Here is a 21,303-nt window from a genome sequence, read left to right on the forward strand (position 1 = left end):
TGGGGCATGTAGTGTGTAGTAAGTGCTCACATTCATTTAACAAATATTTGCACACATACCACTAAGATTGGGAGAAAAATAACGGTGAAAAAGCTGTCCCTGCTTTCATGGAACTAATGACCTGGGTAGGGAGACTGACAGTAGATAATCATCCCAAATAAATAAAGTGATTCAGTGCCAAGGAGAACCCTGCAAAGCAAATCACAGGGGCTCTGACCAACCTGGGACAGATGGTCGGACCCCCACACAGCCTTGCTCTAGTCCCAAAGCCCATGTCACCCTCTGTGCCCTGCTCTACCCAGAGGCTGGGAATCTGGATTGGGCTTGGTGGCTGTGACTGGGGCTTCTCCTCACCAAGATCCTGTGCTCCCTGTGGTAAGGTCAAGGTCTTGGCCACTGTACCCAGTTCTCCTCTCAGCCCCTTGTGTTTGGCAGGCCCTCAGGTGGGTTTTAAGCTAAAGGATTCAGAAAATTCCCAAGTATTGAGAGTGAAAAGAGACTCAACAAAGAATCCCCACCAAGCCTTTTTATTGTCTCCAAAAAAAAGCAGTTTTGTCCCCAGAAAGCCCCAGTGCCCATGTTTGCAACAAAACCCATTCCTTAAGACTGATGCCATGAGGTTAAGTAACTTGCCCAAGGTCATACAGGTAGTAAGGGAGGGAGCCAGGATTTGAACACAAGCCACACGGCCAGGACAGTTGGGGGGGGGCAGTTGGACAAAGGCCATCAGAAAGTCAGCCAGACAAAAAAAGAGGAGAGGGGATTTTATTCTAACATTGTCTACAAATGATGAGTTACCGAGAAAGATTTTTTGGTCTGGGAAGTTGGGGAAAGACCCAGCAGGCTCCCCTGACCTTGCCCACTCACAAAGGGTGGTGGGGGCCAGTGGGCAGGAAGGCTGCCCTAAACACTGACCGGCTCTGTGACCCCAGTGAGGCCAATCCCCTCTCCTGGCCTCAGTTTCCCCACCTGTCACAGTGGGTTGGACTCACAATTCCCAAGGCTGAGGACGCCCGTGTCAACCACTGACATTCTGGGGTCCTGAGTGTCCTCTGAGGTCCCAGTGTGGGGGGCATCATCTCTATTTGCACCCCGCCATGGTTGGCCACTCACCCGGTCTCCCAGCAGCCTGCCCCACTATTGGACTTGGCGACCAGAAAGCCCCGATCCGGTGTTAGAGACTGCACCTGGTGCATTATCAGCATCACCTCTGATCAGCCCCGCAGCCTTGAAGGGGGCAGTGGCTTATTCCAGATGGGGAAACTGAGGCTCAGGCCACTGGTGCGGGGCTCACAGCAGGTGGCCGGCCTTCAATCAGGAGAATCGGTAGAACCAGCGGGAGCAGACCCAGGAGTCTGAGGACGGGGTGCCACGCCCGACTTTCTCCCGGACTTGCTGTGTGCCCTGGAGCAAACCATGTCCCCCTGTGAGCCTCTGCCTCAGTGTCTCCAACCTGGGTAATAATACCCACGTTCGAGGAGCATCCTGGGGCGGCACTGAAAGCTCTCTGTAAAATCGACAGCGCTTGCCAACCGTGAGGAAAAACAGCCTCATCAAAACAGAACCACGTGTTGGATTTTAAAAAGGAAACGTTTATTTTCATGTTATAAGGTGATTACAAACTCCTCTAAAAAAAAAGCAAAGATGAATTTAAAATATCGATACACATATTTATCTAAAGAGCAAAAGAGAAGAAAAACCCTGCAAATACAGGGATCATATCATAAAACATTCACACACAACGGCCTGTACACTGCAAGACTGAATTACACACCAAGGATCTTATTCAAATACAAATGTTTCTCCCAGAAGAGTCTCTCGGTTGCCTTTTTTTTTTTTTTTTACAAAAGTTTAAAATATTTTTAAAATATTTTGAAGTTTTAAAAAAAAGTCCTGATGTGCCAAACAAGTTTCCAGAAGGAGGCCAGACACCCGTTCTCAGCTTTCTCTTGTGCTAAGCACACGCACAGTTGCTAGGAATTGGAAAACTGGGTAAAATCCAAGTGGAGCCAACATCTCAATCTGAAGCCAAATATACGAAGATGCTCCACCCCTCAGGGAACACGCCGCGCCGTCTGAGGTGACACCGCCCGAGCACGACACCACTTCCTAGCGAAACAAGACGCCTCCTGAGGGCCGGGCGCTGGGAGAGGGGAGGACAGGGGAGGAGGGCTGCTCCCTGGCTCCGGGCTGCCCACACCCCTCTCCCAGTTCTGGTAACAGGGTTTGTGTCTGCTTTGTGGTTTTGTGCTTGATGAAGTTTTGCACAGTGGATTTAAAGCATCCCTGTGGACGGCCCGGCCTGGGGCCGCCGGACCCTGGGTCTGAGGGCTGGATGAAGCCCTAGCTGCCACGAGGGGGCTTCTCTTGGGTCCTTTCCTGGCTTGCGCCTGAGGCTCAGGGGGAGGGAGGTGCCTGGGCCTTCAGCGCTGGCTGCCCAGAGCATTTCCCACGATGCTGGCTGGACCACCGACCACTGTTGGTGGCACCTGGGGGACACAAGAATGCCCTGTGCTAGGCCGAGGGGGGCCTGCTCTCCCCTTGTGCTTCACCACCATCTCTGGGGTGTGCTGGGGATCTGGGGCGAGAACGGGGGACCAGAGGTACAGAGAGGAAGCCGCAAATCGCCCAGAAATCATCCGAGGCCACCTCCTGCTGCCTGGGAATTTCCCACGTGGCCTCTGGCTGAGTCCTGCCTAAGGGGTTCTGCCTTTGCACACCAATCAGCTTCCGTGGGCCTCAGTTTCCCCCTGGGCAGTAGGGATCTCAGTGCCTAGCTCACAGAGAGCTGCTGGGTGCAGGGTCAGGGTGAACGGTGCTGGCCCTCCTACCGGAGGCCAGTCACCTGTCCCACAGACAGGGAGCAGGCGGGGGACTGCCCGGTCTCCAGAGACAGGAGGACCAGAGTCATGAGCTCCAATGACAGTTTCCTTTACGTGGAGACATAGAAAAGCCACGCACCATTGCACACAGTACTCACAGAACCAAGTTCCGCGGGTACACAAGAGCTGGGGGCTGGGGGATTCGACAAGAGGCCGCGTTGGAGACAGGTGCCCCGGCAGCTTGTCGAGGGACGGGCTTGCGTCAAGTGGCTGACCTTCCTTCCAGGGGGGGCCTGGGGGCTTGGTCTGCATGTGTCTTTGGTCTAGAATTTGGTCTGGGACTCTTATAAGAGGCCTTGCTCGGGCCATTCTCAGAATGGTACAATTTGCCTATCAACCCGAAATACTGTAGCCTTTCGCCTGGGTCCGAGCCCCAGGAGGGAGATGTTGTAGCCCGAAATGACCACAAATGCCCCGGCAGCCACAGCTTGCCAAGCCCCCTCGCCTCCACGTCGCCTGTCCCCAGTCACTGACAGTGGTTAGTTTACTAAAGTTCCATCAGACAAAGGAAAACAGGTCACATTGCTACTTGGTAAAAACAGAAAAACAATAAGATCCACTCAGACACAGCGGCAACCATAAACACACAGAAAACAGGAACACGTTAGAACTGTTCACGGTCTGGCATCGCAGTGGGCGTCGTCTGGCAGAGTCACGCTTTGGAAACAGTGAAATGTGAATGCTTGCAGAAGACAAGAGCTTCGGAATCGCCTCTGTCCCTTGGGAGGGGGACGTTAAAGGCTCCTCCCCCTCTGAAATTGGGGAGGGGGTTCCGGGACCCAGAGAGCCCTGCTCTCAAGAGCCGGCTGGACGTCACTCTCCACACCCCAGGCGTCACAGCTGGGCATGTGGGGCAATGTTCTGGTTTTGTTTAGGCTCTGACCCTAGAAGAGACTGTTTAAATGGCACAGTTGAGGTCCCAATGGAGCGGGGCTGGAGGCGTGTCCATACTCGGGATTTTAAAGGGAGGGACCTTCTCCCCTGGTTCAGAGAGGAACGCTGCTCTCAGTAAGGATCCTGGTCAAGCCAGTTCTGGGGTGCCAGCCCCCTGCAAATCCCAACCTTCTAGAAATGCTCCCTCACCCCCTCCCCAGTCCCCACCTGGTGCCCATCTGACACCAGCTTTGCAGGGCTGTGAAATGAAGAGCTGTCTTCTCTCCCAGGTCACCACCAAGGGCTGCACTCGTGCCTGAACTGCAAGGAGAGTTTTGGGAGCGCGTCACCCGAATCAAAGATTCAGCGACCCTCCAGAGGCGCTCCTGGCACTCCCCGCAGGGAGCTGGCTGGCCTGGGCTGGGATCTTCAACAAGAGCGCATCAGGAGCTTCCCAGCCTCTGGGAGATGAGGACAGGGCTGAGGCTGGAGAGATGAGGAGGAAAAGCCCCCGCCCCGACACCAGGCCCCTCTGCACGCCTGGCCCGCACCCTTGGGTCCACTCCCTCCCCCGTCGTCCCTCCCCAGATGCGCCACGCTTCCCTCCTACAGGCAGCTTCCAGACGTCAGCTGGGGAACGCCAGAACCTGACAGGAGCCCACTGAAACGCCACAGGCCGTCCGGGGAGGCTCAGCCCCAGGGCGCCAGCTCCCCCGGGGACGCCCCAGGAAGGGCTGCGGCTGGCGGTCAGCCTCAGGGGGCTCCGAGGCCGGAGCGTGCCCTCCCGGCCCTCTCGGAGCTCTCGCTGCTCCTCCCGGATGAACAGTTCTCAAGCTGCTCCTTCCAGTCCCTCTGGCTACCCACCCTCGGTCTCAGAACAAAAGGCTGGACTTTGCTCCTGGTGCAGAGGTTTCTCCCGCTCCTAGAATGGGACTCCTGCTGTGGGCCGCATCCGTGGGCTTGGAGTCCGTCCCCGCATTGCATTCGCGTGGCTGCTGCTTAATCCGGCTTCTCTCTTCTGGGCGGCGATGAGTTTAAGGAGGTGTCTCCTGGCGGCCGACCTTTCTCCAGCCCCTCTGGGTCTGGCCCGCTGGTGGGCCCCCCCGCCCTGTGTCTGCTCCTACTGGAACCAGGTTGGAAGGTGGTACACACCTTCAAGATGGGTCTGCCGCCCCCGGAAAACTCCACCCTGCGTTTTCTGGGGCAGAACATTCTGCCACCGACACAAGCACCGAAGAATTGCTTTTAAAAACGAGACCTATTGCTGGCAGGATCAATTCAAGTGGTAAAAGTGTATGACAGTCTCTAAGTGTATATATAGTTGTATGTAAAAAAAAAATACCAAGAAAAATTTACCAAGTTCCCATAAAATACATCTAATTCCGTAAGAAAGCTCTGCCTCGCCCCGCACATCTGCCTGTGGGTTTTCTTTTTGCACAAAATATCCCCAATTCAAAATACATGTATGCACGACACCGCACACACACACGCACACACACACATGATAACGTTTTTTGTGACAATTAAAAAAAAAATCCTAGTGCAAATATAAAGCTCTGTAAACCTGGTCCTATGGGAATCTAACGTTAGTAAACAGCAGGAGAGCAGCCCATCGGCCAGCAAGCGCTCACATCATGGTCTCTACTAGGATGTGGGTGGGTTTCATGAGATCGCCGTTCACGGCCACCGTGCGGGACTTGTAGGGTGTGGCCCCCTCGAGCTCTACAGCCCAGCGGTTGGGTTCCCTCGGGGTCAGCAGGTACTGGAGTCTCTGGAGAAGGAAGGGGGACAGGAGCGGAGGAAAGTCAGGCGGCCTGGTTTCCCCCTTCACCTCGACCGTCTACCAGCTCTGGGTCCTGCCAGTGTGCTGTTTGGCCTTTTGCAAACCACCCCCCTCTCTGGTCCTCCCATCTCATCCACTGGCAAATAAAGGCCTTCACTAGGGGCTCTCAAGGCCCCTCCAGGCCCTCAATCAGAGTGGGATTCCTGTCGGCAGTCTCCCTGGCCAACCCTTGCTTACACACCTTAGAGACAGGGCGAGTCAGACCTCAAGCTCTGACTTCTTTCTCCCATGGAGCTCAAATATGCCTCCTTGTGACTCCCATCCCCCAATTTCTCTGACTTGCAAAGCAGCCAAGTTTCTGCAATTTGTATGCCCGAGGTTGTATAACTGTCTTGAGCCGCCCATGGCTCCCACCTTCCTCAAGGAGGACTCCAAACTCCTCAGCCTACCACAAGCTGCATTTCCTGCCTTCTTGCAGACGGGTCTCCCCCATTTCCCTGAAGGCATCCAGCTCTCCCTGCTGAGGGCTGGGAGACCACTGCTTGTGTCTGAGCTGCACCTTCTGACAGGGGGGCCAGAGGCTGGACCGCATGAGAATTCTCACTTCAGCCCCGGGCAGGGTGAGTTCTGTCCTCCCAGCAGGTTGCCTGATCATGGAATCAGTGAGGGAAGGAGCCCTCGCCAGGACACCAGAAAACCAACAGCGGAACTGGGGCCCCAACTCACTGCTCCTGCCTTCCAGCCCACCTCCTGCCGAGAGACTTAGATAGGAAACCGCTGGAAACAAGAAACTCTCTATCTAGGCACTGACATTCAATTCAGGTATATTACAATTCTTTAAAGCTTCTATTAAAAGCTGAAATATTTCATTTGAAAATCCAGATTTCCATCTGCTCTTAAAAAACTGCAAGATCTGGCCACCCCAGACCCATGTCCCCTCTTGGTGACAACCGGCCAGAGGGGAGCACGGTGCTGCATGCTGCAGATTGCAACCGCCTCCTCCACTTCACTCCCTGCCCGCCCCAGGGGCCGCCCTCATCTGCTTTGCCAGTCTGGTCCCTGGAGGAAAGGGACTGGAGGCCCTGGGTAAAGGCGAGGCGTGGAACCCCCGCAGGAGGGGCAGGCTCTGCTCCCCTTTCGTCGCTTTGCCTCTCCGCACATCTGCACAACGGGGTGTGCACCTGGAAGGCGGGACCAGAGGCCAACTCCGTTGGCAGCCCCCTGGGGCTCGGTCACGTGGGAGTGCAGGCGCAGCTGGAGTGCTCCCAGGACAGAGTTCTGGGTTTGCAGACCCGGCTCAGGGAGAAGTTCGTGGCTGGGAGGACACCTTGGCAACCTGTGCCGGTGGGAGGTCGAGGGGCACATAGCAAAGATGGATGGATGGGGCTCAACTGCCTTCAGAGGCTTGGGTTTTATAATACTTTAAAATCGGGTATTGAAGGGACACAAGTTAGTGACCTGTTGGGTGTGCCCCTCCCCATGGCTGAAATATGTAATTGCTGTGGGCACTGACCAATCAGAACAGATGTTTCTGGGTGGTAGGGACATTCTGGAAATTCCCGGGGAGGGGCTGGGTTGGCATGGGCTATTTAGGGTGGCACCTGGAGAGCTCAGGGTAGTAGCTGTTACTCATCTGTCCCCAGGCCCAGTATTTCAGTCTTTTAACAAATGGTAGGGCCAATCAGTGTCCCAGCTGAACCCTCACATCCTTCCCCACGTCCCCGGAGAAAATACAATGGGTTTAATGCTGCAGGAACACCCTGGGCCGTCCAGCTCAGACAGACCCCGGCGTCACGCTGTCCTCCTTCGCACACCCCTGCCTACTTCCCCGGTCTGGTCCCTTCCTGCCCGGCCTCCTCTCTCCCCACCACCACCACCTCCAGGCCGCTCCCCTGCCCACAAGGAAACTGGCCCAACCCAAGGGGGAGCCGGAGCCCCAGGACATCCTGGCTCCAGATTTTTAAGAGAATAACAATAAAACAGCCCAGAACAAAACAGTGTAGTCTTGGAGCCAGCCCAAGCCCAAAGGTTAAGAGAGATTCTAAGAAAAGGATTTCTTGGAAAGAGCCCAGCTTTTGCCAGGGCCTGGAATCTCCAGTATGGTCGGAGGAATTTCTGAGAGGTTAGCGGTGGGCAGGGGCCGCGGGCGAGGGCACCGGCAGGCACAGAGGAGGAAGCGGAGGCTCTGCCTTGTGCGGAGGTGTCTCCTGAGGGTCGGGCAGCGGATGTGGCCACAGAGTCGGGGAGGGGGACACCAGCATGGGCTAGGCTTATCCAAAATGTGGCCGCAGGGTCAGGGGCCTCTGGGTGGAGCTCAGCCTTCCTCCCTGGCTCCTTGTCTCCTGTCTCACTGTGTCAGAAACACGGGCCCCCTTCACAGGATAAAGCCCTAGCTCTTAGCTTGGCATCCAAAGCCACTGTCACCTCTCCAGCCTCATCGCCCACCCCCTAGAACATGTCACTGCTGCCCAAGTGCTGTCACATCTCCTTGCCTATGAATGTACTGTGCCCCACACCATTCCATCTCTCATCCTCTGCTTGGCAAACTCCTCCTCCTGCCCACAGCCCTCTCCGAAGGTCACCACAGAGCCTTCTCCCACAGAACTGTTCTTTGCTCCTGTTTTCCCATGGTGGGCGCTTCTGCCCATAATCTCAAGCACTCACTCCATGGGGCAGGTGAGGGGTCTAGGACTCAGAGAGGGCAAGCGACGCACCCAAGGTCACACAGCAAATTGCCACCTGCCTGGCTTTTGGCCTCTTGCCCTCCCCCGACAGCCCCGTCTCAGGGTCCCACATGCTCACCACAAGGAATGGCCCTTTCGTCTGGCAGAGGCGGATGACCATGACCAAGGGGACACACACCATGGAGGACAGGGCCAGGCTCCAGCCCAGCCCGATGGCCCAGGTGGGGTACACATAGACTTTGTTGTAGGTCAGGGGTACGTACTTGACGAGAGAGAAGATAAAGCATCCCTGTGGAGAGATGGGGGCAGTCAGGGCGTCCTGGGCATTGGGGCGGGGGGCTTCTGGGACCAAGGCAGGCCCACCTAAGGGGCCTCACACCTTCTCCTCCCTGCTGCATGAGGACCCCCACCACCCGTGCAAATCTGACCAGGTGGCTCCCCAGTGCCTTCAGGATGCAGTCAACTCCTCAGCCCGGCCGGCAGTGTCAGCCCGGAGCTGGGCCCCTTCCTCTCTCCCTACTTACCACCTCTTCCTCTACGCTGACACTCCAGCTACCCTGAACTCCTTCCAGCTCCTCAGCCACTTGCCACAGGGCCTTAGTACAGGCTGTTCCCTCTGGCCGACCTCTTTCCCCTCTTCCTCTCCTCATCCTGATCTAGCTCTAACAGGCCTTATTCACCCAGGCCCCGCCCGGATTCTGTCAGGTGCGCACTCTCCCCCCTCCCAGAGAGCGTGAGGTTACAATTACTCCTCCAGCACACAGCACCCCCGACCTGAGTCTGTGAGAGCAGGACGTGTGTCTGTCTTGTTCCCTGTTTTTCTAACACCTGGTGCAGTTCCAGGTGCACACAGCAGGTGCACAATAAATGCTAGCTGCATGGGTGAAAGCTTTTCCTCCCCTCCTCCACTGCCACCGACCCATCTCCATCCCGAGGCCCAGGCCCGGCCCCCGGGGTAAGGTGTGGTCCTGGGCCTTGCCCTGCTGACTGTCCACAGCCCGGCCCTAAGCCCACGTGAAGGGCCAGTGGCCATCGGCATCCATGAACAGTGTGGTGGGGGGTCAGCTCTGAGCCCCACAGCCTGGGTAAAGTCCACATTTCCCCAAGAAGGGCACGCAAGGCTGGCCAGGAGGGCCCAGGACTCCTGCTTCTGGTCAGAAGGACGGCATCTCAGAACATCACCCAGGCTGTCTGGGATGACCCACAATGTGAAAATGACTTAAATCCCCATTACTTAATAACTGGGTTTGGACAGGAAGACAAATCTACCTAAATCAGAATTGATGACAAGGGAAGGGAGAGCATTAGGCTACAGACGCCTTCCATCCAGCATCTACTGTATGCCTGGCCCTGTTGTTGTTTCTGTCCTTCTGTGTGGGGCTGGAGCTTAGACACAGGAAGTACCAGGAGAGGGCTACTCTGAGCTCTCCCAAGACTAGGAAGCTTCATACCTGCCCAGGTCACATTCCTCTTTCCATGGCTGATTTCATCCTCCCATCTTGGAATGCAGCCTATCTCTGATCTATCCAACTCCTCAGGGAGGGAGAGAGGAAGAAACTGACAGTCACAGTGGTAAGAGGAATTGCCTACAAACAAATGTTAAGTGAGGAGGAGAACATGGGCTTTGAACCCAACTAAATTCATCTCCAACAATAAACTCGCCAATCGTTGTGGGTACTGGCTGCTACAGTTGACTTAGTTTTATGGGGAAACTATGTGCCTCAGATGAAAAGGCCACAAGCATATTAAACAACAGCAGCAACAACTTGAGCTTGTAGGCTGCCACTCACGTCCCACTGCAGAATCCCCTTGTTTTACAAATGGGGACACCGGGGCCCCAAGAGGGAAGAGACTCACTTAAGCTCACACAGTGAATTAATACCGATGTTGACTTATTCTGGCCTGGGAGCAGAGGTCACTGAGGGGACGGCCCATCTATCCCTCAGCGCCTGGTTTCTACGTGCAAGGAACATTTCTGCTCCCCACGTGTGAGCAATAAACGTCCTAGGAGATGTCTTCCGCTGCATTTCGCTCCAAAGATAACTGGTTTCAAACACTGACAGGGAAGCAGCTTGTGCTGCAGAGGCCTTGAGCCTCTGAGTGGAACCTTGAAGCAGGCTGCTTGGGCATGCTCCAAGGCCACACTCCAAGATGGCGGGTGAGGGAACCCTGCTGGGAAGAGCAACCTGGCACATCACTGCCCTTGAGTCCTGGGCGGGTATGAAGCTTCCTTGTTCTTGAAGAGCCCCGAGCATCTCTCTGCTGGGACTTCCCCTCTCTAGCCACAACCCCCACCCTGCCATGGAAACACCACATTTCCCATGTCTATGACCTCTCCAGTGGATGTCCCAAAGACTCCTCCACTTAATCAGTGACCCAAAGTGAGCTCAGGAGCTCTGGAAGGGTTTGGGGAAGGTTATGTGCTCTGTCGTGGATCCCCTGCATTTCTCAACAAGCCCCGGGACACCTTCCTCTTTCAGAATGCCTTGCCTTTGCACAGGCTGGTTCCTCTTCCAGGAATGCCCTTCCTGTTTTCTCTTCCTGACAGACTCCTACTTGTCCTTCCAAACTCATCTCACGGTAACCTTCTGGAGCAGCCTGCCCCACCTCTCCGAGGCAGAGCCGTCACTAGGCTTGTCCCGGGCCAGCAGTTAGCAGATTCTGGATGCAAGATAGTTAAGCAGTTGAAACTGTCAAGCCCCAGGGAGTAAAGGTTCCTACCCACAGCCAGGCAGGGCAGAACTCACAACACAGAGAACCGGAGTGACCACGGCCCAGCTGTACTTCATCCATGGCCCAGGCCGATAGCCGATCATGTCCTCAATACCATCATAAAAGTTATCACTGCCTGCAAGAGACAGAGGCAGATAGTGACAAGGTGTCCAATGCCAGCATCCACCCTGGGAATGACACAGCCAGGGCTCAAGGGTTATGAGGGTCCCTGGGGCCTGATCCAGGTCCCTGCCTCTCTACACCACATAGATGTAAATGTGGCAGATATTTATCTGAAACGATCTGAAATTCAAATGTAACTGGGCATCTGGCATTTTAATGGCAATCTTAGGCAGACCTCAACTCCTGGCGTGGCCAATCCAAGGTCTCAAGGAGGTCAAAATGGACCCTAGAGTAGTTAGTCACAGACAGACCCAGCACAGTCAAGGTCTGTGTTTGTCACAACGCACAGCCACAACGTGCACCCTCCGCACAGGGGGAATCTGTGGGGGGGCTACAACGCTATTACTGTGTAGGGGAGGGGCAGCCGTGAGAGGAAAAGTCCAGGCAGGGGAGGCCTTTCTGTTTGACTCAGAATGAATTCCCACTATAAGTCTCTGTTTCTGAAGTTTCTAAATAGAGAGGCCCGAAGGAGAGACTTGAGAAAGGATATGCAAAAATCTGTACTCACCATATATCCAGGCAATAACAAAACATTCGAAGAATGCAACCCATAAAAGGCACACACCACTAGCTGCATAGTAGTCAAAGAGCTGGAACACATACACGCCACCCTGGGAAGAGAAAAACCAGACAAGGGGGATTTGTTATTTGGTATCTAATTCCCTTAATATACAAAGAGCTCTGGCATATCAATAGGAAATATAAAGCCCAAGAGAAAAATGGGCGGAAGCTATGATGACCAGATATATATGTAAAAAGACGCTCCACTTCATGTTGACAAATTTAATTAAAAACACACACACACAGAAAAATGAAAGCAAAAAATGATGGGTTCACTGAAGCCGGCTTCCAAAGGAGGTGCTTAAAACCAACTGCGGCCAACACAAAAGACTTCGGGGATACAGCGTGTGGACCTGTGATCTGCCTTTGGGAGTGGGGTTCTTATGGAGTGAGGTTCTTAGAGACATTTCAAGAAAAACATTCATTTTTACTTTCAGTAAGGAAAAGAAGTGATGTGAAACCCTTAACTGAGCTTGGGGGCAAATGCAACTCTGCTGGAGGATATGGGAAGGTGGGGGGAGGGGCGCAGGACAGAGCACACCCTCGACCCATGCTCAGCTCACCTGTTTACGTTATTTAGTACAAGAATCTTCTTTTCTGGCCTGCCTCTCGCTGGACATGTGGATGCACTGCTGCCCTAGACACTCTTGCTCCTTTCCTCTCTCTGCTTCTTTTTCCCACTTGAAATGGATTCTCCTCACGGCCCCTGCCCACCCTCTGAACAACGCATACTCCCTGTCAACAGACAGGGATACTGTCTGCACTGCCTGCAGTATTACCAGGAGGTCTGCATTTACCCTCTCCAACGCCTCCCCCTGCCTCCAGGCTTGAGAAGGGCCGCTACACACAGCCGTGGGTGACCAGGACCATTGTTAACATTGAGGTCAACCAAAGCACCCTTCCCCGAGCCTCCTCAGACCAGGGGAGGACGGGGGGCAGTGGGTGGCCACAGTTTTGCCATGGTAACAGGAAAAAGGGGCAGGGGAGTTGGGTCAACTGCTGGGTCCCCCCACCCAGTGTAGGCCGAGTCCCCTGGGCAGGGCAGGACCCAGGACCCCTGAATCGGGCGGGGCTGCATCCTCGCACTCAGCCTCCGCCTCCGCTGGTAGGGGAGCACGGAGGCGGCGTGGCCGTTAACTGCTCCCAGAAGTGTATTTAGGGCACCAAGGGCCCTGCGAGGCGAGGTCCCTCATGCCAGTGAGACAGCCACCTACCTCTGTCACCATCGTCAGCCCCACCAGGTAGCTGATGCTACATATGCAGGCGATGAAGATCTCCCGACGGAAACCCTTCCTTAGGAAGGATGGGTAAAGATCAACCAAGGACGTGATCTGTCCTTCGACTTCCACAAACTGGGGAGGAGAAGAGAGTGGGTGAGCAGTGGATGCCCAGCACCTCCCTCTGCTCAGGGAGGAGAGCCCAGCGTGCGTGGAGTTGGCCTGTGGGGTCAAGCCACATGCGCGACCCTGGTCTTCCAGGCTCTGCACAGTGAGCCCTGCCCGCCGGTCAAGCCACGGGGTTCCACGCACAGTTCACTACGTATCCCACACCTTCTCATCTTAGCTTAGGCTGGGCCCGCCAGCAGAATGCCTTCCCCTCGTCATTCAAGACTCAGCTCAAGAATGACTGCTCCTCTGAGACCCATGCTGACCCTCTGCCTGGCACGCTTGCTGGCATGTGTGTGTTGGCATGACAACCTCCCTCTTCGGTCTTGGTCCTCTCTGAAGCCAAGGGTGCTGCCCCCTCATTTCTAGGCCTCGAGTGCCCAGCTGGGCCGGGCACACGTGGCTGCTCAGCAAACACGTGACAAATGAGAGGGTAACCCAGAGCAAGTTGGCCTCAGTTTGCCCATCAGATTCATTTGGTGGCTTTTCTGGGGTTTTTTTTGGTGAGGAATATTGGCCCTGAGCTAACATCTGTGCCCATCCTTCTCTACTTTATATGGGATACCGCCACAGCACGGCTTGATAAGCGGTGTGTAGGTCCACACCTGGGATCTAAACCTGAAAACCCCGGCCGCCAAAGCGGAGCGTGCGAACTTAACTACTACGCCACTGGGCCGGCCCCTCACTTGGTGGTTTTTGACCCTTTGGGAATCGTGGGCCCATGAGAGAATTGTGCGTGCGTGCACACCCCCATGGTCATGTGTGTAAGCCAAATGCAGCCTATCACTCCAAGGCTCATGGGCTCTGGGAACCCATCCTTGGGCTCCCAAAGGTGAAGAAGCTGATTTGAAAAGGCCTCTCCATACGGAATGTTCTAGAATGCCTCTCAATCTTTCTAAATCTTTCCATCTTTGCACTGAACAATTTATCTTGGAGATTGCTCCATATCAGAGACTTGCCTTGTTTTTTAAATGGCAGCATAAAACTCCATCCTGTAGGGGCCAGCCCGGTGGCATAGCAGTTAAGTGCACGCGTTCCGCTGCAGTGGCACAGGGTTCGGATTCCGGGCGCGCACCGACGCACCGCTTGTTAGGCCATGCTGTGATGGCATCCCATATAAAGTGGAGGAAGATGGGCATGGATGTTAGCCCAGGGCCAGTCTTCCTCAGCAAAAAGAGGAGGATTGGCATGGATGTTAGCTCAGGGCTGGTCGTCTTCACACACAAAAAAGAAAAAAACAAAAAACTCCATCCTGTGGACATGTATCACCATGGGATCTATAACCAGTGCCTGATGGGTGGTTTCCAGCAGGAACTCTTACCCTACATCTGCCTTTAGGTGCACGTGCACACGTGTCCACAGCACAATCCAGAAGTGCAACTTGAGGGTTAAAGGGCACGTAGAAGCATTTTATATTTGGGTGGCTACAGCCAAATTGCCCCACCAGCCAACACCCCCTATGAGGCCAATCTGATTCCTTTAGAAGTTGAGAAGCTAAAAGCTCGCCCCGTCTGTTCCTTCATCAGGGAGTGGCGTTGGGAAGGACGTTTCCCAGTATTCCTACAAGACAAATCCAACCGCTGACTCCTCTGGGGTGCATCCAAGGAGGATCAGGGAATACAAACAGGGAGCAGAGCCCTGCCATGTGCCGCAAGGGGCTGGAGAAATGACTCTCTGTTGTCAAAAACTCAGGGAAAAGATGACCAAGAGGCTCTCGAAAGGCCCCAGCGAGAAGGGGCTGCCGTTCTGACCTCTGAGTGATGTCAGCCCAAGGCGTTTTGAATCTAAATTGCCACAGAATTACAGCAAACCTGCAGCTCAAACACTAAGCTTCAAAAAGAGTTAAAAATGAAGGTTCTTTGCTTTTGTGAGATGGGAAATTAAAGACAGGAAGATCCAGTGTCACTGTGAGTCAGGGCAAGACCAGCACAAGCTCCTCATTTCCCAGATCCCTGTGTTTCCGGGAAATGCCGCCACCCCCGCCCCCAGCCTCTTCAGACCTCCCTCACTTAGTAGCTATGTGACCCTGACCTCTCCGAGCCTCAGTTTCCTCCCCTGCAAAATGGGAGGATCTTGCCTACTCGGCAGGGATGCTGACACAGATTTGAAACCCTGAGAGTCAACTGGCAATCGGGTGATCACTGTCAGCCCACGTCAGGGGAAGGGATGGCCGAGGGCCTGGTGTGTGTGAGGGGGCTATAGCTCTCTTCTCCTCGTGCCATTTCACAAACTGTGTCCTCCTCAGGCAGGCCAGAATCCACAGGCATCTGCCTCCATGTGGTGATGTCCCTGCTCCATGTCACCGAGAAACACACAGCAGTACGATGGCTCCCAAGCCAGAGACAGTGCTCCCCACAAACGCTGGGGCCCCTTGGGCCGCATTTTCTCCAACAAGCAAGGGTCACGCTCCATCAGCAGGGCCTCTCCCTGAAGCTGGCTGTGGGTCCTGCGCTTCCACAGGAGGAAGGTATTTTGGGGGAACTCAAAGGTAAGGCTAGGGGGGACGAGATCAGCAGGTCTGGGAACAGGCAGCCCTGGGGCCCAGCTGCAGCTCCTCCTTCACCAGGCGTGTGCAGTCTCTGCCGAGCCCCCGCTCTCTCGAAGCCTCTGTTTTCTCGGCTCTCGAGGGCAACAGCGGTACTCGGCATCGGGACACTGTGCGGATTAAGGAGCTAATGAATAAAAAAGCCAGGCTGGTGAGAGGAGGGAATGGGAGTTAGTGTTTCACGGGGACAGTTTCAGTTTGGGAAGACGTAAAAGTTCTGGAGAGGGATGGTGGTGAGGGTTGCACAGCAATATGAATGTACTTAATGCCACTGAGCCGCACACTTAAAAATGGTTAAGATGGTCAATTTTATGTTTTGTGTATTTTACCACACACACACACATTTAAGAAGCCAGGTATGCAGCCTGGCCCACAGAAACACCTCGAGTGGCAATGCTCTGACCCTATCACGGTGCTGGTGGTGAGTGAGGCAGTCACTGGCATCGGCAAAACCTTCCTCCAGGTCCCTAAGTTCACACAGCAAAGAGAGGCAAAGGAGGGATCCCAACCTACGCCCACAGGCTCCTGAGACACCAAGCCCCAGCTCCCCGGGTTCGCATCCCACCCATGCCCCTTATGGTTTATCAATTAGGCAGGCCGTTTAACGGCTCTGAGCCGTGAGCTCCATGCTCTCAAGTGGGAGGAGTCCCGGCTCCCCCAGGGTGGCCTGGAGAGCTCCCCAGGATTCCCTCGGTGTGTGTGGTGTGGCGGCTGTGGGGCCTGGCTCAGAGGCGCCCCCCCAGCCAGCCCCACCTTCCTCCCCGGGGGGAACTCGAATGAACAACCACGTTCCGCAGCCCCAGAGGCCTATTTTGGGCCCATGGAGATGTGATGCTTTGTCATTTATTAACCTCTCTCTCCGTTTTTGATTTTTGCTGTCACTTAGAGCTCTGGAAGGAGTTATAAAAGCCATTTCCCTGGGGCCTCCACTGGGCCCAAGCTCATTAACTGGGAATGATTAATGGAGTCTGCCTGCTGTTTATACAGCTCAAGCCATCAACAACGGCCGGAGGATTTTGTTTTCAGTCTCCCAAATGTTTTCATTCTGTCTTCTCTGCTGATCCTGGGCCCCTTTCTGCCAAGCCCTTTGCTCTGCTCTTGACCCTATCGGGGGCCGCCTCCTCTTCTCTGCCTGACCTTCTAAGACTTTCCTCCTACCTGGTTCTGAGTCCCAGGGACCCGCCTGGGGCCCTGAAGATGCAAGGGCTTTGAGGCCGCTGCCCCTGGGGCAGGCGGCGAAGCCGTCTCCTCAATTGGCCGCAGGCCCCACCTCTCACAGGGTCTCAGCTGACCAAAGACTTTCCATGAGGCAGCAGGACTCCCAGCCTGCACATGAGGCTGCAAAACTCTGGCTTTTCAGTGACCAGCCTCAGATGGTGGCCCCTGGGTGGCACCACCTGCAGGCTCTAAGTGGCCTGGGCACACCACCAGCTGGCCCTGCACACACAACTCCCCACTTCCGGAGTCACGCCTACACTTGAAACTGTCGTCTCGAGAAGGCCCCAGTGACAATACACATATCTCCAGGGAAAGGTGTCCCAGGAGCTCTCGCTGGCCGTTCTCTGGACTGCGAGAGCCACAGAGGATGGGACGTGGGGGTCAGAAGTGCAGGAAACAACCTCAGTGTAGACAGAGTCCTGCCCAGGGAGGCAGAAGCCAGGACGGCCAGAGAACGGGGGGTCTGAGCGAGGGTCCCCAGTGCTTAGCTGTTCATGAGGCCCTGGAGGAGCACGTTTCACTGCGAGGGCTGAGCTCACCTATGCCCAGGCTCCAGGAAGCACAGAACACCCAGCATGGTTCAGGCTTCTTTGGCCACACTGAGGACCATCAATGACGGGCCAGGCAGTGGTCACCTCATGGTCTAAACAGAGACGTCAGTCCCTTCCCCAAACTGCCCGACTGCCGTGTCCCTCCTGGGCCCTGCCCTCACGCTCCACCCAGCGCATCGTGACTGTTTCTGTCTGGTTCCTCTATTTCCCAGCTGTGGCTTCATTTTAACCACACCCCTCGGGCGTCTGTTTCCCCTTGCTGGGGTCAAAGACTTGAGCTTTGGGGCAGATGTCCTCCTCCTGCTGCTCGGAGGCCTTTCCCACTCCTGCGTCCTGGAGGAACCCTCGCTGGCTGAGCTGCAGCAAGTCTAACGTGAGGGTGGGGAGGGGCTGATCCCCTGATGCCCTGGCCACCTCACACAGCTCAGAGGACGCAGCTTTTCCAGAACCAGGCTCCCCATGGGCAGTCCCACCCTAGGGCCATCCCTCCATCTGTACATACCTGGCTATCCAGGCCAAGCAAGAGCAGCATGATAAAGAAAAGAATGGACCAGAAGGTGGGCAGCGGCATCATGGTCACGGCTTTAGGGTAGGCAATGAAGGCCAGGCCGGGACCTAAAGGGAAGAGCAAGGGGGAGGGGCAGAGGGGGACATCAGCGACCAAGCCACCCGGAGCACGGAGCTCACACGAGACGCTCGGGGCTGAGGCGGGGGAAGAGACCGGCCTGCCTCACTTTTGGGTGGCGTGCACTGGGGTGCAGGCAGGGCCCCGTTTTAGCATCTGTCTCCTATGCAGCAGCACAAGTGCCCTCCTCACCCACCAGGATCCGGACGGACGCGGGGTATTTGGGGCAGAAAATGAGACTGAGCCTGGACTCACTCTGCCGGCTTGCGAAAGGGGGTCCCCCCAAACCAGAGCAACCACGCCAACGTTTGCTTGTTGGAAGCAAACGGGGAAAGGCCTGGTTACCTGACTACTGAAGCCCCTGCTGGCAAACAAAAGGTCTCTACTGAAACGCTGCCTGAGTGGAGAGACAGGAGGACACAGAACCACGCCCACAGGGCAAGCATCTCTCCAGAGGGCATCTGCGCACTTCTGAGCACCATCAGAGGCACGTGGGGGAGACCCCAGCCGGGAGGCCCAGGCCTCCTCCCGGTGCTCACTCCACCACCCCTCTTCACAGCACCACATGCCTGCGCAGGGCCTCAGTCTCCCTACTTGAGAAGCGAGGGGCAGGGGACCATAAATGACACAAGGAGCCTCCTCGTGTTCAGATTCTCAGACGCTGATGCCTTTTCCCTAGAAAAGGGCTTCTGGTTTCTAAAGAGGGGGCTCTGACGGGGTCTGGAGGCAGGTTTGGGAGACAGGAGCCCGTCAGCTCTGGGGGCGCCTATCTGACTGGAAACATTCCAGAGACTTAGAGGCACGTCCCCGCCTGTCTGCAGCAGCCCCAGAGAAGACGCCGGGAAAGATCTGAGCTGTAACTGAGACCCATGGGTCCAAGAGGCAGTTGGGCGCAGCAAAAAGGAGGACGCCTAAGGTGCCTGGGCTGAAAAAATACAGCAAAATCCACAACTGAAGAAAAGGTCAAGAAATGGGAGACAAAAAGTGCTGGAGGGCGGGATATTGAAAACAGATACCAGAAAGAAAACGAGTGGTCTGAGAATTAAAACAACAACTTGGAAATAAACTGGAGGCAGAAAGCACGTGTGGCGGGCAGGGCGAGTCCTGCCATAGCCCAGTGTCCGCTGACGGAGGAAAGCCTGACCGCAACCAGGTCCTCGGGCGGCGACGCCGGAGAACTCCGCAAGTGGTGGGGGGTGCTGGCACCGGCCCGGGGCCAAGGGTGAGGAGGAAGCCGCGTGCCCACCTCCGCGGGGGCCCTGGTCCCCCAGCTCGGCTCTGGCCCCGACTGGGCAGCGTCACCGCGTGAGGGATCAGGTCCAGCGGCTGCGAGGCAGATGTGAAATGGGCCCACCCACCCCACGGCCTCCAGGAGGCTCTCCACGCGCTTCTGTCCGTATTTCCGTTTTGCCTTCTCAAGCCAGCCTCTGGCAGAGGGTCTGAGCGTCCTTCTGTCCCAGAGAGCCCGGCAACGAGAGAAGTGCGAGTGCGAGGCGGCGGCACACCCAGCCCCCGCGCCTCTCCCCGCTGAGGACACGCTGCCCGTGTGGCCCTTGGCTAAGTCATCTGGCTCAAATGCTCTTTGCTCAGCTCAACGTGGTGCTTGTTAAAAGCTTGTTAGAGAAATAACCCCCTCGAGATGTCAGCTGTTCAGACGTGGCCCTGGGGAATCAGGGACACGGCCTTTGAAGCGGACGGGAGGGAGAAAACAACTTAGCTTGACGACGTGCATGTACATAAAAATACCTCGTTCTCCACAGAGAAAGATCTGTTTTACAGATTGATATATATCTCCCCCTGCCAAATTCACTCAATGCTTCCGGCCACTCCCAATCCATCAGAATTGGTTTGCAAGGAGGTGTAAATCGTCCCCCCTTCATCACTCTAACGACCAAACTCCCAAGTGGGTGTGGATATTTCTGGAATTACTTTCTGTTTCCTCAGTCCCTGGCCTGCCTTTCGGGGCTCTCAGGGAAGGAAAGCTATGTCTCAAGGTCTGATTGGGACCGGGGGGCAGTGGAGAGATGTGCGGGGTGGAAGTGTGGACTTGCTGCGCTGGGCCTGCAGCACTGCGGGCACGAGGATGGGGAAGCGGGGAGGAAAGCAGGGCCCAGGGGCTCTGAGAGGTCAGAGGAGCCCGGACGGAAGGGCCAGAGGTTGTCACATGCGTCCAGGGTGGAGTGGGGAGGCAGGAGCGGGGACATCCTCACGTCAGAGGGGCCTGCCAGTATGTGGTGGGCGCCCTGTCCAGGAGACCCCAGCTCTGACCCTGACCAGCCTGAGCAAGGCCTTGCTCTCAAGCCACTGGTGTCCTCATCTGAATGCGCGAGGCTGAGGCACCCTGACCCCCCAGTACTAGGGTTCTGTGGCTGGGGAGCCAGGACACTGCCCCTCGTTTCCAACAAGGGCAAGGGCAACGCCACAGTGGGGACTCCAGCTGTGCCTGACCCTGGTCTGTGGTGGTCCTTGCAGTCAAAACCTCTCACTCTCTTCTGGGCCTGAGAGGAGCCTCAGCCCAGGACTCTCGCCTGCCTCCAAGTGGCCCCAGAGAGGTCGTGAGAAATCAGGAGGTCGGGCGGAGCAGAGGGCTCTGTGTAAAGTAACAAAACCTTCCAGGCAATTGAGACCACCCTCCCAGTGAACTAGGCAGGAATGGAGAAGGGTGGAGAAGCCGGGAAGGGGGACCGAGGATCCTGGGAGCCTACAGTGCTCGCTCCCACAGCTAAGCCGCCACGGTGTGCGAGCGGCAGGTCCGGGACGCAGAGCATCCAGGGGTGAGTCCTAGAATTTAGGCCCCTGACGTACTGTGATTCTAACTGAAGATCTCTTAATTCTCAGGTTCCAGAAACACCTTGCTGAAGCTCCAGGATCCCAGCCTAAGATCCCAGGCTTTGCAGAGTCCGTGACTCTAATCCTCTTTGCTCCACTTCCAGGCATCCCAGGGAGGAAGCACCCCCCAACAGGGCCTACAGCCCGAGGGGGTGACGGTGCCCCACAACCTACCCCCAAATTGAATCCATTGCCATCCCAGAGGGCGACCTGCCATGCTCACTGTCTCTCCCCCACCCGGTCGGTGCCCATGGTGGTGCCTGACAAAGGGCAGAAACTCAATAAATCAATAAGCATCGGTACGATGAATGAACGGGTTGGCTGAGAGGCAGCGTGCTGGGAGCAAAGTGCAAAATACAGAAACCAAAGCGCAGAAGGTGGTGATGGAATGCCGATGGGTGGCTGACTTGGGCCTGAATTAGCAAAGTGGTTTCTGTTGCTGAAACCAGGAGTTTGCTGAGGAAGGAGGGGG

At 55.8% G+C, this 21,303-nt stretch overlaps 1 protein-coding gene across 9 annotated transcripts in view; it reads right to left on the reverse strand.

Moving 5' to 3' along the window:
* Window positions 1–3,336: 3,336 nt before the first annotated feature.
* The window catches only part of SLC6A6 (solute carrier family 6 member 6), a 79,458-nt gene continuing 61,491 nt past the window's right edge, over window positions 3,337–21,303 (reverse strand). For 8 of the 9 annotated variants that reach the window (XM_004442940.3, XM_087431580.1, XM_087431578.1 and 5 more), the window contains 6 exons: window positions 17,880–17,992; window positions 12,893–13,030; window positions 11,626–11,728; window positions 10,970–11,070; window positions 8,341–8,511; window positions 3,337–5,526 (listed from right to left, as the gene is read on the reverse strand). In XM_004442940.3, coding sequence (XP_004442997.2) covers window positions 5,383–5,526; window positions 8,341–8,511; window positions 10,970–11,070; window positions 11,626–11,728; window positions 12,893–13,030; window positions 17,880–17,992 — 770 coding nt within the window. In that variant the 3' untranslated portion in view covers window positions 3,337–5,382. Of the gene's footprint in view, window positions 5,527–8,340; window positions 8,512–10,943; window positions 11,071–11,625; window positions 11,729–12,892; window positions 13,031–17,879; window positions 17,993–21,303 lie in introns of all 9 variants that reach the window. The other variant, XR_015552325.1, reaches the window with a different exon arrangement.

Source organism: Ceratotherium simum, chromosome 5 (assembly GCF_057802395.1).
Source record: "Ceratotherium simum simum isolate JZ-2026a chromosome 5, ASM5780239v1, whole genome shotgun sequence".
Classification (NCBI taxonomy): domain Eukaryota; kingdom Metazoa; phylum Chordata; class Mammalia; order Perissodactyla; family Rhinocerotidae; genus Ceratotherium; species Ceratotherium simum.